The 16,615-nt window shown below is 53.1% G+C and overlaps 1 protein-coding gene across 2 annotated transcripts in view; it reads right to left on the bottom strand.

Moving 5' to 3' along the window:
• The window catches only part of LOC122387319 (trafficking protein particle complex subunit 9-like), an 80,318-nt gene that overhangs the window by 36,159 nt on the left and 27,544 nt on the right, over nucleotides 1–16,615 (bottom strand). For both annotated transcript variants that reach the window (XM_043377424.1, XM_043377425.1), the window contains one exon: nucleotides 12,189–12,329. In XM_043377424.1, the coding sequence (XP_043233359.1) occupies nucleotides 12,189–12,309 (121 nt within the window). In that variant the 5' untranslated portion in view covers nucleotides 12,310–12,329. The remainder of the gene's footprint in view (nucleotides 1–12,188; nucleotides 12,330–16,615) is intronic.

The raw sequence follows: 16,615 nt of genomic DNA, 5'->3' as shown, positions 1-16,615 counted from the left end.
TAGGAGATTTAGTCAGAAAATGCACTATATGCTGTCCAGAGACGAGTATCGCGCGGCGTCTCGGTCAGTGTCGTCTCACGTCGTCCAGCTCCATCCTGACAATTACCGGCTGCTTATATCCCCGTACTGGCGTGAGCGTGAACACCCCAGCTTCGTTCCGACTCTTCAGAGCATCTCCCCCCGTACCAGCGTGTCACGCACAGTGCGTCCAGCGCCGGGCACGGCCGGCGCGGCCTTGGACCGACCTTGCAGCGGACTGTGGGAGCACGAACAATGCACACTGCACAATGGAGGGACGGACCTGGTGCAGCCGGGCCCGGCGGCTCCGAGTACGCAGTGCAACCGCCAGGAGGGAAGCAGGGAGGGGTCGAGTTCTTGGAAGAAACAATCAACGGAAAAAGATTCAGGGGCATTTGGTGGAAGGGTACGTCATGGGATTGTTAGCCCGGAAGGGGTTCGTTTTATCATTGTCTGCGTCAACACACGCTTTTAACATTATCACACAAATGTTTGCGGACCAAACAACATCACATTTGCAATGACCGTCAAAACATTGAAGGTTTAGATAGCTAACAGCATTCCCAGGCCGGCACGCTGCGAATCCTATCACCACAGGGAAGTTTCGGGGACCGTGTATTTCATCTGCCCCGCTGCTCAGAGACTGGTTACGCCGACATCCGTTAAAGATGTCACGTAGGTATGTCCAATGTGCACACACAGTGATCACTGTGCACTGCAGAACATCCCCAACATGCAGGCAACATGCATGGTGCACGGCAGCCAACCATTTGCAGTTGGATGTCGCTGTGACCGAAGGTTTGTCAACATGACCTCAGGTTCCCTTAGTTCCGGCGAGACTTCCCACCGAGACACTATGTACCTAAATAATACGGCACGGATGTCATTACACTGAGGACATCACTAATGCAGCGTCTCTGCCCCGCTGCGATCACCTCTGAGCCGCCGCCCAGCCCTTAGCAGAGGAGCCGGTTACCCGAGGTCAGTGACCCGGGGTCAGCGGCGCGCCGGGCCGACACCGGTCAGACGGGTGGGCTCGCCGGGCAGAGTGCACGGAGCACGGCCCACCGGGACAGAGCCGGGGAGGCGGGCAGCCAGCACGGAGAACGCCCGCAGGAACACCCTCGGCGCGGCGGGCCGAGTGTGCAGATCACAGCGGCAGCCCGGCCTCGGGAGCACAGAACACAGAGCACAGCGGAGCGGGAGCGAGTGCGCAGAGCACCCGCCGCGTCGAGGCAGACTGTCAGAGTCGGGGCAGAGGGCCGAGTGCTGGCAGATGAGAGCCGGACAACTAGACGGCAGAGGAGACCAAAGACACCGGAGAGCGGCAGCAGCAGCAAGCATCAGCCAGACATTCTGAGAGACTTGGCCGGGCAGTTGGGATTTGACCCGATCGGTGGTAGGATCAAAATCGGACACTGGTCCTCCGAAATTACCCGATGTTAGCCTGGCCCACTGCTGTGAGACGGGCAGATTATTCGACCAGTAGACGGTAGCCATAAGATTTTAGGGCTGTTTAGTGTTTAGTGTTTACAGTTTCCAGACGAAAAACAATGAGATATAACGAAAGAAGGCCAACACACCAGTGTTCGCCACGGGCCCCAAAATCCCCAGCCCAGCCCGGCCCGGGCCCATGGGTTCAGAGCCCGGCCCAGCCCGTAGCCCGCTCTTGGCAAATATTCCAAGCCCAGCCCGGCCCGGCCCGTCAAAAATAGCAATCTAGTTATTGTCTTAGTCTATGGCTATAATAAGCATGATTGATTACACTATTTTGAGAACAATTCAAATTGCATGAATATTAACATGGCAATCATGACTCCCTTCTTTTCAATGAATATAATCATTTCAAGCACCTATGGCACAAATTTTAACAGTAACAGCAAGCACCTCAGTCAATTAGGTCATGATTACACACCTATAAAAAGTTTACATGATTATATTAACTACATTCTATGAGTAAAGTTATCTTGCAAGCTGATGTGTGTGAACATTATCATTAATAATTGGTGACTCTAATGCATACTTGAAGGAAGTATTTGCAACATACTCTATACTTCCCAGCACTTACCAGCAGAAAAAAAGCTTGACTTATGGGAATTGATGAATCTGTCTGGGATTGACCTTGCTGTTAAATTCACTCCATAGATGCTGCAATATCAAAAGCCTGAGAAAGCATACAAAATAGGTGACACTAACTTTAGCACTGTCTTCCAAAAAAAGAGAAAATCCATCCATTTATCAGCAAAACTGATTTAATCTATTTTCAATTCATGCCCACGTGTCAACCGAATCTCTGTGGACAACTATCTGCTACTTTCCTTGCTATTTTATGTTAGGCTCTTTTCAAGATATGGATATCGCTAGCAGCGTAAGCAGAAAACATGGTAAGCTTGAAATGTCATTGGGTACTTTTGCGACTTGTACGCATCATCATCATCAATCGAAAATGAGCGAACACTTCTTGATTGTCGCAGCTGCGGCAGGTAGCGATTCTGACGAATTGTATAATAAAACATATATGATCAAGTTTTTGTTTTGTTTTTCGTTCGAGTTTTCAGACTTCGTGATTTTGGTTTTATTTTTCATTGGTTTAATTTTGTTTTCACCTTGATACTCACTTAAAAAACGTATTTATTTGATATACTGTTGTGTATACTACCTAGATGCCGCCACATAAACATAGCGCCGCCGCCATGATTGCACATTTTGTTGAGAAGGGGCTGGTTTGTTGTGATTTATTTTGACAAATTTATGGACATTTAAAGAAGCTTTCATTGCGAAATACTCTGTAGAGTTCCTCGTTACTTACAGTGTGTTTTGTGAGTATCCTTTTAAGGTTCTGTTCGTTAAAAAGCCGTCGGTGAAGGAAAAAAGACTGTGTTGGAATTGTCTCACTATCGCCATATATAAGTGTTAACTTAATGTAGCCCTGTAGCCCATCATTGTTGAGTGGCTTCTTAGTTTTTGGAGTTGTAGTGCTAAGTAAGTTGTTCTGATGACTACATTTTAACTTTTATTAACAAACTAATGATGCTAGAGATTCTCTGATCTTTTTGGTTGCGGAATTTTTATGAAAACCCTCCTATGTGTGACATGATGTGATATTGGATAATTCTCAAGATTCCCAAAATTCAATATCAAGTAGGTTTTCTTTCACATTGCTTAAATTTGGTTTAGTTTTTGTATTTTCCCAGTGGGTTTTGTTTGCATCAGTTTCCAAATTTTCTTAAATTGACATTAGTCGCAAAACCCATAGTGCACAAAGTTCTTGGCCCGGCCCATCCATAGCCCGTTAACTAATGATATTTGGGGGCCCGGCCCAGCCCGTAGCCCAGCCCGGCCCGTGGCCCGTTGGGCTGGCCCGGCCCGTGGCGAACACTGCAACACACTATAACACAGATCTTCACTGTCAAATGAGACAATGCTTGAGGATGCATACAAGAACAGCTAACACATTCAATCCTCACAAAACATCTCTATTTTTCTTTTCTGCAGCGGTGTCAACACCTCCAAGGAGACCTGACGTCCGACAGATATCCGACGACTAACATCCACGGCGAAGGCCTTCACCCACTCTGCTCAGTGGTGTCCGCTTTTACGGCTCGCGTGAACAAAGCAAAACGGCAAATGTGCCTTTGCTCCTAGTGCCTTTGCCGTAAGTTTGTCTTGTTTATCAAGACATGCATATTGCATATTTTATCTCTCACTGAGCAAACAGCATCAGGTAGGTCCACAGACTTATTACGACGGTCTGCATCACCGTGTCTGTTTGAACAGGCGCCTGCCTATCTTACCGCCACTGCTCCATACGACGGTATCTGTAGAGTGAGTCTGTCCTAACAGAGCTTCTCAGAGTTCGGTCAGCGGCTCTCAGACTGTCCGAAGCCAAACAGTCATGATGGGATCGCCCGGAGGTCCTTGTATCGCCCGGAGTTACCCGGAGGTCCCGGGACCGCCCGGAGCCAGCCAGTGAGGAATGCCGTCGTCGGGCGCACGGTCCGCCCAGTTCAGGCCCGCCCCGACAAACATGGGCTGAGTGGGAGGACGGCGCGGTACACAACACAACACACGAGACACGGGGCGAGGCACGGAGCGCGCAACACAACACAACACACGGGGCCGGGGCATGGTGGAGTGGGGGGGGGGGAGGGGCAGTACACAGCAAGACACAACACAACACAACACAACACAGCTCAACACACGGGGCTGGGGAACGGGAAGCAGTACAAAGCACAACACACAGAAGGGCGAAGGGGTTGATCTTTCCAGACACGGAGGAAGGAGAACAGTACGGCTCGGTAAGGGTTGAGCTCTGCATTGACGAAGTAACTGTACGGGGGCTGGACCACTTTCAATCAACGTTCACCAGAAGTCTAACGTTTCAACCAGCGCCCACACAGCGCCGCCAGCCGCCAGCGTCATGACTGCCGCCGCGAGCGTCACGGCCGGCCTCAATGGCAGAAGCTCGCGTCTCGTGAATCGGCGATAGAACTGGTGAAGTGCTAGACTTGAACTCATCACCGGGGACCTTGGTCGGCCGTCAGACCATCCAGTCCGCCAAGAAGAAGGAAAGTGATGAATTAAATCCGATGGACGCCCTGCACGACCAAAGGTAAAAAACAGAACAGAAATAAGTTTTAAAAAAAATCACCCGGCATCGCTTATTTACAACCGCAAGCACACAGCACCGAATTACACATGCCGCAAAGGCACAGCCCGTTCATTTTGGTTTGTGTGTGATTGAAGATCTGAGAGCTTCCACATTCCACATTGACAGAGACTACACGTCCGTCACGGCTGAGGAGCGTCGATACCTCACGTGGGAGCCCATCACAAATAATTATCACGGCCCCTGCGGTGAGCGTGACGCCGTGTGGCGCCGCGTGACGGCCGTGACGGGCCCGTGACAGAGTGTGTGACTAACGGTAACGGAGAGCGAGGACAGGTAACAGGACACGTAAGAATATGGAAAACATGACGGGTAACGGGACGGGTAACAGGATAGGCGGCAACTGGCAATGAGCTTGCATTGCCCTTCGACTGGGGTTCCTATCAAGCGCTTCGGAAAGACAAGGTAAACTCAGGTTTTGATACCACATCTATACGCTAGTCCATCTTTTACTTCATCCCAGGCTCAGTAACTTGTTACGCCAAAGTCACTTTCCCCACAACCACTCCACCCTAACCAAAGTCCTTACAGTGGTCACGTAAGGGCAACTCCAGTGTGTCTGTATGGAAGGAAAGGGGCGTGTCTCAAGGCCAAGGGACGTGGCCACCATGTGACGGGGCGTGGCTCGGTACGGCACAGCCCCGGTCAGGGTGGGCGTGGTCTCAGCAAGAGCACGGCAGCCAGGGAGGGCGAAGAAGGAAAGCAAGAAAATCCGCTGGTTTACCAGCGCGTACCTGAGGGAATCGTCCGGCAGTCAATCCTATGCTATCCTGATGAAACTTCCCCATGTAAAAATTATCTTTTCACTGGTGGGTGAGGGAAGGCAACTGAACATCCTTGATAGGCTTTGAAGGACTTCACGTGAACTCTTCAGACAGCTCAAACACGAGGGAAGTTCCAAGAGCGCGGGATTTCTCTGCATTTCCTCTTCACCACCGAAGCTCCGCAGTCATTGGTATACGAGCTGTCACGGCAATGCACTGTGGGTCTGTGCACCTGCTGAAGCTGAATCTGTGGCTATCACCGTTTGTATGCTCATACAGTGTCTACGGCCGCGGCTCGTCACAGCCCGCCGCGCCGCCTCGAGTGTCCCGTTTCTGGAGGCGCCGCCGCGGTACTGGCTGCGGCTGCGGTGGTGGTGGTATGCGCGGTGCGGTGAGCAGCTGAGAGTGGCGCGCAATGAATGGTGAACACTGGATGGGAATTGTGTGGCCACCACCGCCACCGCCAGCGGCTCGACATACTTCACACATCTCACAGAGGTGGCCGGCGGACCGCAGCGGCCGCGGGACCGGCGTCTGGGACGGCCGACTTTTGGGTGTGTCTGAGAGACTGTACCACTGTCTGAGAGACAACACCGCTGTCTGTGCTGCTGTCTGAGAGACTGTACTGCTGTCGGTGCTGCTGTCTGAGAGACGGTGCTGCTGTCTGTGAGACTGTACTGCTGTCTGAGAGACTGTACCGCTGTCTGAGAGACTGTGCCGCTGTCTGAGAGACTGTACCGCTGTCTGAGAGACTGTACCGCTGTCTGTGCTGCTGTCTAACACGGTACTGCTTGCTGGGACGGCCGAGCCTGGACGGCAGACGGTATACCGCGGTTTGCGGCCGTGCTGTTGTCTGGGTCGGTGTGTGTGTGGTGCATAGCAGCACCGATGCCTCCTCCACTGTCTGCGATGGTGGTGCGAACTGCTGGGGCAGAGCTGGTGTCCTACTCCGACCAAGAGTGCGATTGCCGCCGGGCAGGCCGACCCCATCCATCACTCTGACACAGACATTCCTCCTCCCGGTCGGCGGGGAAGGACCGAGCTCGCCAGAAGTACCGTACACAACATCCGGCAGTCCGCTACACATTAATCGGACGAGTAGGGGGTCATAAAGTGTGTCAACCACATCCTCCGTGATGTCTACCTGACTCGGCTACTGGGCTTCGATGTCTGTGATGTCTCGGTCTTCAGCCACTTACTCACCGATCATATCAACTGAAAAATGGAGCAAAGCGCCAGGACCAGTTTCGACGACCGTTTCGACTGCCGTCGTCACATCGTGACCGACTGACCCAGGATCTGCGGACCAGCAGTGATAAGACCAATGGTCTCTGTCTGGATGCTCTGATAGCGGTAGGAACGCAGTCGGTTCACCAATTAACCGATGGTACTGGAGATACCGCCGACAGTGGAAACCGGTCACGACAAACCGGTGTCACGAGCCCGGTGGAGCTGAGAACTGGATATCGATCTAGCGAAACAAACAACAAGGCGAGTCGACGAGCCAGGTGGTAGCCGAACTGAAGAGGCAAGAACAAGAGGAAACGAAGAGCTAAAATCCTGAGCATTGGCGAGCTTTATAGGTAGCGAGCCGAACTGGCAAACTGAGTCAGCTGACTGGTCAGTTGTTTCTAGCCGTTTAGACAACACAACAGACAGCCAAACCCAAGCCCCGCGAAGCCCAGCAATTTGTGAAAACCGACTGTTATCCCGGAAGAGACCATTTCCAGTCGACAGATCAACTCTAAGGCGGTCCTGCAACCGGCTGCCGACCAGTAGAAAGGACGTAAGAAAATCATCCCTCGCGAATCAGGAAAGGAACACACGAAGTTAACGGACCACGGTCACTTCACCATTGCTAGCAACACCAGCGGAACACGTCGGCGTTCATTCATGCTCCCAGTCCAGCATCCTCCAGAATCGTGCACCTCTCCCTCTACAGCATCCGAACAGCCACTGAACGAAGCCGCAGGAATTAAGGAAAACGGGCACCGACACCGCATGGGCCACGCTCTATCCGGTCGAACGAAAGGCGAGAGCAGCGCGGCCAAATGGCGAGGGGACAGGCCGAACAGTCCGGGACAATGGGAGTGTCACTTGCGATGGACAGGTCAGACGCAGTAGGCGGAGAGAGCCAGCCACGAGTGTCTGGGGTACGTTCGAGGCGTCCAGATCGTGACCAGCCAGTCGGCGCCGACGTTCGCGTACCGACACACGAAGTCACGAGATGGAGGAATTCGCTACCGCGCACCACTCATCATAGAATGCTGAAACCAGCAAAAGCATCCAATCTTGTGTAACGCTCATCCTCATTCACGTTCGCACATACCGCAAAAGCCAGCGGATCCTGGCTCCATATAGAGAGGGAATACGGGGTTTGGGACGCCAAGATCTCTCCTAGACCTCATGGTCGCCCCCAGCTGATACAGAAGCTGTCGCCCATTTCAAGCAATTGAGTAACCTCTCATCGAGCGATGCGATGACGCGGGCGAATGGCATTCACAGATTCAGCGAGCCGCTCATTTCCATCGCTGGCGTTCATAATGACGGAGCAGCAGTCATGGAACCGGTGACGGGTGCGGATTTCTGACTGAAGGATGACGGATGGGGGCGCCGCGCTGTCTGCCAGCAAACCACAGCAACGGTGGCAGGATCGCAGTGATTTTCATTTCATGCGCAACATAATCACTTGCTGCTTCTAAACTATGCACCATACGGTGTCGGTCACACATCCAAAACTGCGGGGGCACAACATCTCAACGGCCTTGTCGGTGAACACAGAACTGACTGGCCGCCGGTCAAATCAGTGACGTCATCGGACTGATTGGCGTGACGTCAGTGTCACACTGGGTTGGTGACGCTACAGTCTAGCTGTCAGGGCGGCGAGAGTCACCCAGCGCGGGCCCCGGGCCGGCATACCGCCCCTGGCTGGCGCCACCGCCAGCTCTCTTTTAGAAAACTGACCGGGCGGGTCCCTCTGTGCCTGTGCGCTGTGGAACTGTGGGCTCTAGAGTTCTGCACGGCTGCAATTTTCCACAGCCTAGCCGCCCCGCAGCCATGGCTCCACAGCCACAGCCGCCCACAGCCATGGCAAACTGTGGGCAGCCGGCCGTCAGCCGGCCGTGGATACTTTCAATGACATGCAACCAAATAGTATATAATAAGTTGTTTTTAGTTGAAACATATAGCCAAAAGCACATTGCAATGGGCTATAGATTCTCAAGCTCATGAAGCATCATAGGTTAAGTAGTTGTGTATCTGGCTTTAGGCCGAAGGCCTGAAGCCTGATGCGCAACGCATGCCTACACAAGCCCTTGCAAGGGGTTAAGAAAGATGGGTAGGTAGGTACCTACATCAACAGAAAACATATACAACGAACCAGAATAGAAGCACTAGCAGTGTAGACATCTAATGCCAAATCCTGAAGCATGGTTGTGGGACAGAACAACAGAAACTGATGCTTTTCATTATCAATGTTAGGTATGGAAAATGAAACTGAAGTTGATGGACTGTCAAACAGTGATTGTCTAGTCAAAACTCTTGCTTCTTTCTTACCTTGCATATTTTCTGGGGTGTGATATGCCAGGCTTGAAGCAGCCTTCTGAGCAAGTCTCAAACTAATTTGATATGCAAGGCATCAAAACACTAATGAGAATCCAAGAAAGAAAAACATTCATCTATTTTTTTTCCAAATAATGATCTTCGCTCAAATCCCTAAGGACGTGCGAGCCACAATTGCCTCATTCAATCAATAATTTTACTTGAGTTTTTAATGACGTCAATAGCAAAATAGTGGCAATAAATTGTTTTGTGTCACTATAAACAGCCAAACAAATTATAATTGATAAATAATAATGCTATACAATTAAAAACTTGCCCTCAAACAAAGAGTAAGTATCAAATTTTTACATTTTCAGAAGAAGACGTCATTTTATTTGTAAAGTCAACAGCTCGCGTAAGAAATATTGTGTTCAGGGTTTTCACCGTCATGTGAATTACGTGTTCAGGGTTTTCACCATCATGTGAATTAACCGTAAGTAAGGTTCATGCTCACTTATAATCTGATTCCATTGGCTTCGTTGATCAGCATTTTCTGTTAGCGGTCACTCACACACCAGTTAGAACATAAAGCGCCCGTTTTATATTATGTAATTGGACTTGCCGAAAATCCAGAAATACGTCTAAGAGTTATTTTAGATAATATTTTATGAAGCCTTTACTGCCTTTACCTAGGCGTGATTTCTTTTTCTATTACCTGAAAGAATTATTGAACGCTCGTTTTCAATAGCTGTAAGGTGCTCTCCTTATGACCAGGTGAGATTGATTTGAGAGGGATGTGACAATGCAACATGTTGCATTTTCTGAAACTGTCAAGCTCATGATGATGAAGGAACAATTGGTGCCTATAATCAGTATTCTGTACCAGAGTGCAAACTCCCCTACAGCAAATGGTAAAACCATTACAGGTTTTCAAAGGCTTCACCACTTTCAATGTTGCTGGGCATCCTTTGCATGATTTTTACAGGCTAGACTGCTTATCACTAAGATTAAGGATTTAAAATTTTATATTTGAGTGCTTAAGATTGAGTTTGAAATCTCACAGCCGTGGCCACAGCCGTAGCCGTGTTCTTGGAGATATTTGCAGCCGCCCCGGCCCACAGCCGTGGGGCTGCAGCCAGCCGCGGCTGCAGCCGGCCGGTGCAGACCTCTAGTGGGCTCTATCTCTTCGCCTCAGTACAGGCTACAGCATTATAAACCACCTCAGACTTGGACGCAGGTTCAATCTAAAGATGGACTCGATGGGTATTGGTCAGCCATTACGTCTCTCCGAGTCGCCGTCCCGCGGTGCGGGGCCGCACGGCCCAGCTTTCACCTAGCACTCACTGGGCATCGATGACCGAGCGGCACCAGAGCGGGCCCCAGCTCACAGCTGCCACCAGGCCACCCCTCCCAAACAGAGCACCACCCCTCCCCCTCCCTCCTCCGCGAGCGAGCTGGCCCCAGTTTACAGCACTACAGCAGCTACCACAGCCGACCTTATCGTGCAGACCTGTTTGGTGACCAGTGACCACGCCCAGCTCCATGTGGAGGGTGAAGGGGCCGCGGACACGCCCTAGCACGGAGCCGTCACGAACAGCTTGCCGCCGTGTCTTAAGTATCGCCGGTAATGTCACCGTAATTGTCAGCTCAGCAGCAACCACAGCGAGGAGCACACACTCATGAGTCCACCGACCAACCACCAAACACTTAGCCTCCTGACCGAGGAGTAGCTGCTCGGGACAGCTCAGGGCACATGACTGTGTCAGATCAGACCGGGTGATTGACAAATATAAACATTTAATGGCGCTGGTAATGGTATCATTCGGTATGCCACAAATGCCGTGAATAGCAAAGACACGCCCGTTTGACCTTGCCCCAGTGTCTCGGAATAGTTTCAGCTCGGCTCACAAGGTCGTGAGTTGGACACAGCAGCCTGACCTCCACCGGCCGGCCGGCCAAATACCCCGAGCACGCAAGGCCACCACATACCATACTGGCCGAGTTTTCCTCCGTCCCGGGCCCGAGAGGCGACAGAGAGTTGAGGAGACAGTTTAGAAACTCAAATTTGCCATTGCTTACTGACCTTCTCTTCATGTTGGTCAAACCGAGGAGTTTTAGAGCTAACCTTAGCTGGTGCACCATTATGCGTAATGCGTATGTGTATCATGTGTTTGTTGCGTACGACTGAGCTATAGATAACGCTCCCCCCGCACACACATGCATACATTACAAACACAACGGTGCCGAGCGGGACCGGGTCACCGCCTGACCACGCCCTCACGGCTTCTGGCCAACCGTCGGCACACCAGCCGAGGGGGCCGGGCCACTACCGTGCAGTGGAGCGGGAAGGTCACGGCGGTCTAATGAACTCGGCGTGTGGACTGAAGCCAGTCCCTACCCAAGCGCCGGACAAGTGACGGGCGCAGCGCAGACGGCCGCTTTGCTGACCGCCATAGTCATGGCCCAACACCGTAGTTAAATAGCAAGTTCAGCTACATTATTAGCACTAGCAATTATGCGTAGAAGTCGAGCATGAGCTAATTTGATTACACATTAGTGGTCTACGGTGCTCTAACAGCCATAATCAGCGCACCTATGGCGGTGCCGGTAGTTGGCCGGTGACGAAAATAGAGCCACAATCTGCCCGCCAATCTCAATTACACCACCGCGTCCTTGGTACGCTGTCGATCAAACTGCAATCCTCGTTTTCTCTCTGATGCAATATGCACGCACATTCACTGATAGCACGGCAGTGACGTCACATGACTGGGTACGATTGTACCCGGCTATCGGTGCGGCAACCGGTAGTGAAGTTTCACCGGGCGACTCGGCCAGGGAGAATCATTTGTAATTGGTAGCTGCAGTGCGGTAGGTAGCTGCACCGGAACGAGGCGAGGCTATTTCGATAATGCAGCCAACAGGTCACAGTAGAATGCACGTAGGTGGTTTGAGCTATGCAAATCTATCGCTATAGTTTGCCACTCGAAACTCTTCGAAGTTGTTATCCATCCTACAATAATATCTTTGTCATAGAGAGACCATGCGGTTGCCTGTTATGCGGACCATCCGACTGTCTAAGGGATGCAGTCCGCGGGGACGCTCCCAGTCCCACCATTGCACATGGTCAGTCCATTCGCCCGTAGGTTCTGACTGCCCTGCCCACTCCCCATTCCCTTTTCCCCATCGCATCAACTCACCGACTTGTTTGACGAGGATGAGCAGGCTCTGATGATCGAGCGCCGTCTGCTGGTAGTCGGGGAACGACATGGCCGAGTCGGGCGGGGGATCCGACAGGATCACACTGACCGACGACCGCATCGTGACCGGTCACCGGCGGCCTGCGGGGCACAGATAGGTCACAGAGGTCAGAGAGAGGTCACAGAGGTCAGAGGTCATACATCACAGCACTGTAACCAGTCACCGGCGGCCTGCGGGCACAGAGAGGTCACAGAGGTCAGAGAGGTCACATACTGACCGACGAACGCATCGTGACCGGTCACCGGCAGCCTGCGGGGCATAGAGAGGTCATAGGTCAGAAGGAGGGTCACACACTGACCGACCACACTGACAAGAGGGCACACTAGCGGTCACCGGCAGCGGCTAGGTCTTTACGCGAAGATCTCCGGACCGTGAAACTGCGCTCTATCCGGCTGAAAGTGACAGCTGCCTGCCGACAATGGATGAAGGCACGGCCGTTTTCCTTTCATCGAGCTGGACAGCTGGGCTCGGTTACAGCCCAGTGCCCGTGGCTCCCCGTCCTAAACTCTCGGACCAATTCACGACGGTGCACCGACTGTTAGAGTAACTCATTTCACAATTCAGCAGCGCCACATATCCGGCAGGCGGTTCATGCAGGGCACCCATCACCTAACGTCCGTGATTCCTCAATCCAAGCGACCATACAACCCTTAGACACGGACAGTTTCAGCGGATAAAGCTGACGCGAGATGACACTAACCCGATGGTCTCTGCGATCAATATATTAGCTTCGCGATTCGGTGCAAGACAGCGAATGTACGCAAAGCACATGAATTGCTCCTTTCTCTTTAGTGCATCGGCCCCAGCAGAAGACGGCGGGTCCAAAGGCTACGCCCGGCGCGGAGCCCAATTAGCATTATCCCCGCTGGGTACGGGCCACGCAAGGCCCAAAGTCTGTGCCCCGAGCCTGTGCCCGGAGTCTTCCAGGAAACCGTGCTCGGAGCCTGGCCAGCAGCCTAGGTCCTGAGTACATATGTGCCCCAGCATGTGCCCAGAGTCTGCGCCCGCGGACCATGCCCCGCTCTGCCACACTCCAGTGCAGCCGAGAGTGAACGGACAAAACAGCCGGCGGCGAGAGCGGAAACCGGCAGAAAATCGGAAAATCAACCATATGATGCGAATGAAAGGGAGAGAGAAAACAGGTGGGCGAGGGGAAGCGGTCACGCAAGGCTTAAAAAAACACACACACACAAAAAGAACAGCCAATCTGGCTTGGGCTGCTGCAGAGCTTGCTCAGAGCTGCAGCCTCGGTGGCGAAAGGCGTGTCGCTGCGTTTGAAGCCGCCGCGCCGGTCTCTCGCGGTTTGGTGACTTTCCCGTATCGGACGGGAAACCGGCAGGAAAGGGCAGCAGATGGCGGCTCCGATAAGAACGCCACAGAGCTATTTCGAAGGAGCCGCAACTACCAATATTAGCAACGATCGGGCCGGAAAATGTGTACTCACGAACGCGGAAAAGGAACGGGCGTGTCTAAAATCCACAGTTGGATTATATGATTAGGGGCGAGTGCCACTGCGGTTTGACTCAAATGTGAAAACAAAACCGAACATCGCACAGGCAATAGCCGAGGAAAGCTACAAAATATCGAAATTGCAAGCTAGAAGCGTGCCATATCGCGCACTTTACCACTGCCGCAACCATGTTTTTAAATCTAAACGGGATCCTACGTAGTTTTGCGCTGCAGACTCGTTCCCTCCTGGATCGCGCATCATCAGTATTCAGCAGGAAAACCCTCGGCTCGGTTCAGCGGCGGCGGCGCGGCGGTGCAGGTCTGGCAGCGGCGCGGGCATAGCGCCGTTGCGTCACAGGGACCACATTCCATCGTGCACATTCCCGCCGTGCCGGTCGCCGCCATCCAGCTGGCTAGCCGGGCGAGCGGGCAGGCAGGCGGGTAAGCGCGGGTAGGCAAGCAGGCAATCGAGCTGGCTAGGCAGGCAGGCTGACGGGTGACTGGGCAGCAGGTTGACAGGCAGCCAGGCGAGCAGGCAGGCAAGCAGATAGGCGGGTAGGCATAGAGCTAAGACGACAGACAGATAGGCATAGAGCTAAGCTGACAGGCAGGTAGGCATAGAGTTGAACTGACTGGCAGACAGGTAAACGGGCAGGCGGGCAGGCAAGCGCAGATGATTAGGCAAGCAGACAGTCGAGCCAGTCGAACGCGGCAGCGCGGCGGTGTCCCTGACGGTCCGAGTTTCACCTTCTGCATTGAGCTCGGACCAGTCTGCACCCCCAACTAAGCGCCCGCCCGTCCCAGCCCGGGGCGGCGGGGAAAGAGACAGCCGTGCAGCCGAGCTTGTGCAGCGGGCGGATACACCGTGCCTACACAGGAGTCGTGACACCGCCACCGCGTGTGACATTGCGAGGTGAGAGCGACAGTGAGAGTCCCAGCCGCCATTGTAATCGTGGGTGACTTTGAGCGGGTGCAGTGGAATGGCCTCACTGCCGGGTGCCGGTAAATCACGAGTGACTATGACGAGAGGTAACGGCGTAATGACCTCACTTCCTGGTCCTGCCAGCCGTTCATCCAATCAACGTGAAGTTAGGTCAGCATTGAACTCTGCCTAAACACTTGCAGACTGGGCACTAGCATTGCTCATAGCATCCATGCTAGACAAGAAATGGGAGTGTAATGGAACTGAGGCATCTGATGACGACATTCAGGGAATTCTGAGCTGGCCGCGGATGCGTTTCACCGCCGGCAGACCGACCAGCCGCCAGATATCGCTTCGACGTAACAATGGCGCGCCGGAAATTGGCGCCATTCTCGATGTGATCGTACCGCAGCACGTGACCGGAACCGCTTGGAACGCACAGTAGGGTGTGTCACTAATCGCAATGCAAGGTGCTCCATCGATTTTATTGTGCTCCACTCATGTGGAAAGGGCGTGGCATTGTTAATTTCCCGCAAATTTTAACCCCCAGGCGGCGCCGAGCGAGAGAAGTTTGCCCTATCTCACAACATAGGCGACCCTAGCGCCCCTGGCGGCTGTTTGCGAAACTAACAGGCCGTTGACTGTATGGGCTTATCCCTGCTTTCTGTAAGCGCGTCTAGGGACAAATAATAGTATGGGCAGATTGCAGAGAGTGCAAGCTAATGACGAATACCTATAATGAATACAATATATTGTCACAGGGGCCCAGGAACATTCTTCAAGTTGGGGTGCAAGCCCAAAATACCTGACATGACGCATATGAAATAGTAGCGTAGTCAGGGGGTCCCAGGAGGCACGTGCCATCTAGTCCCCCCCCCCTATCGCATTCAGAGGACCCCTCGGGTCGGAGGGGCTCTGTGGCACCAGTTTACCGCTCAGGGTCTATGCTGGCCATATTTCGATTCAGAAAGAATAGGGCTCGTAACAGCACCTCGTGAGTCCAAAGAAGCCTCACTAAATTGTCCATGAGGGTTACACGCCGGCTTCTGAAGGCTACTGGCGGCCTCTGAGGGCCCTTTACCGGCCTCTTATGGCCGCTAGCGTGCCTCTGAGAGTCCTTGCCGGCCCAAGAGGGGCCATATCTAGGGCCTTACGCCAACCTGTAATCAGTAATGGCCTCACACCAATGTCTCAGACGGCCCCATTACGACGACTGTGAGACTGAGGGCCCTCACTGGTGCTTCTGAGAGCCCACCCGGCCATAAAGACCCCTGCGGTACCAACTGACCTCTGAGGGTCCACGCTGACTATATTTCAGCTGAGAAAGACCTCACAGGTCTCGTAAGAGCACCTCATGAGCCCCTAAGTAGCCACACTAAGATCTCCGTCAGGGTCTACGCCGGCTTCTGAGGATCCCATAACGGAGACCGTGAGGGCCCTCAGCAGGGCCTCTGAGGGTTCACAACCAGCACCTCTGAGAGACCCACACCAGTGGTTCTAAGGGCCCATAAGGACACCACTGAGGGTCCCCCAAGCCAGTGCCACACCATTTATGCAACCCTATATTGGTGGCTCTGAGGTACCCACACCTGCGCCTGTGAGGGTTCGGCAAAAGCATATCTGACGGCCACCTACCTGCAACTCTGAGGTCCCTACATCAGAGACTGAGGGCCGCACTGGCGTCTCAGAGTACCTTGTCGGTATCTAAGGACCCCACAGGGCTTCTGAAGATGCCGCCGGCCTCTGTGGGCCCCTTGCCGGTCTGAGGTCCCCCTCCCCGGTCGTTGAGGGCCCCCTGCCGACTTTTAAAGGGTTCGCACCAGCAGCTCTAAGGGCCACACACCCACATGTAACGGACCCACACCAGTGTCTGTGAGGGTCCACAACGGCGTCTGTATTCTGTGAGGACCCTCACCGGTGCTTATGAGGGATTCACACTAGCACCTCTGTGGGGCCACACGGGCGTATGTGAGGACCCCACACCAGTGCCTCTAA

This window comes from Amphibalanus amphitrite, unplaced genomic scaffold (assembly GCF_019059575.1).
Source record: "Amphibalanus amphitrite isolate SeventyFive unplaced genomic scaffold, NRLGWU_Aamphi_draft 000281F_arrow, whole genome shotgun sequence".
Classification (NCBI taxonomy): domain Eukaryota; kingdom Metazoa; phylum Arthropoda; class Thecostraca; order Balanomorpha; family Balanidae; genus Amphibalanus; species Amphibalanus amphitrite.
The sequence above is the reverse complement of the archived record's forward strand: the minus strand, read 5'-3'. Positions and strand labels throughout refer to the sequence as shown.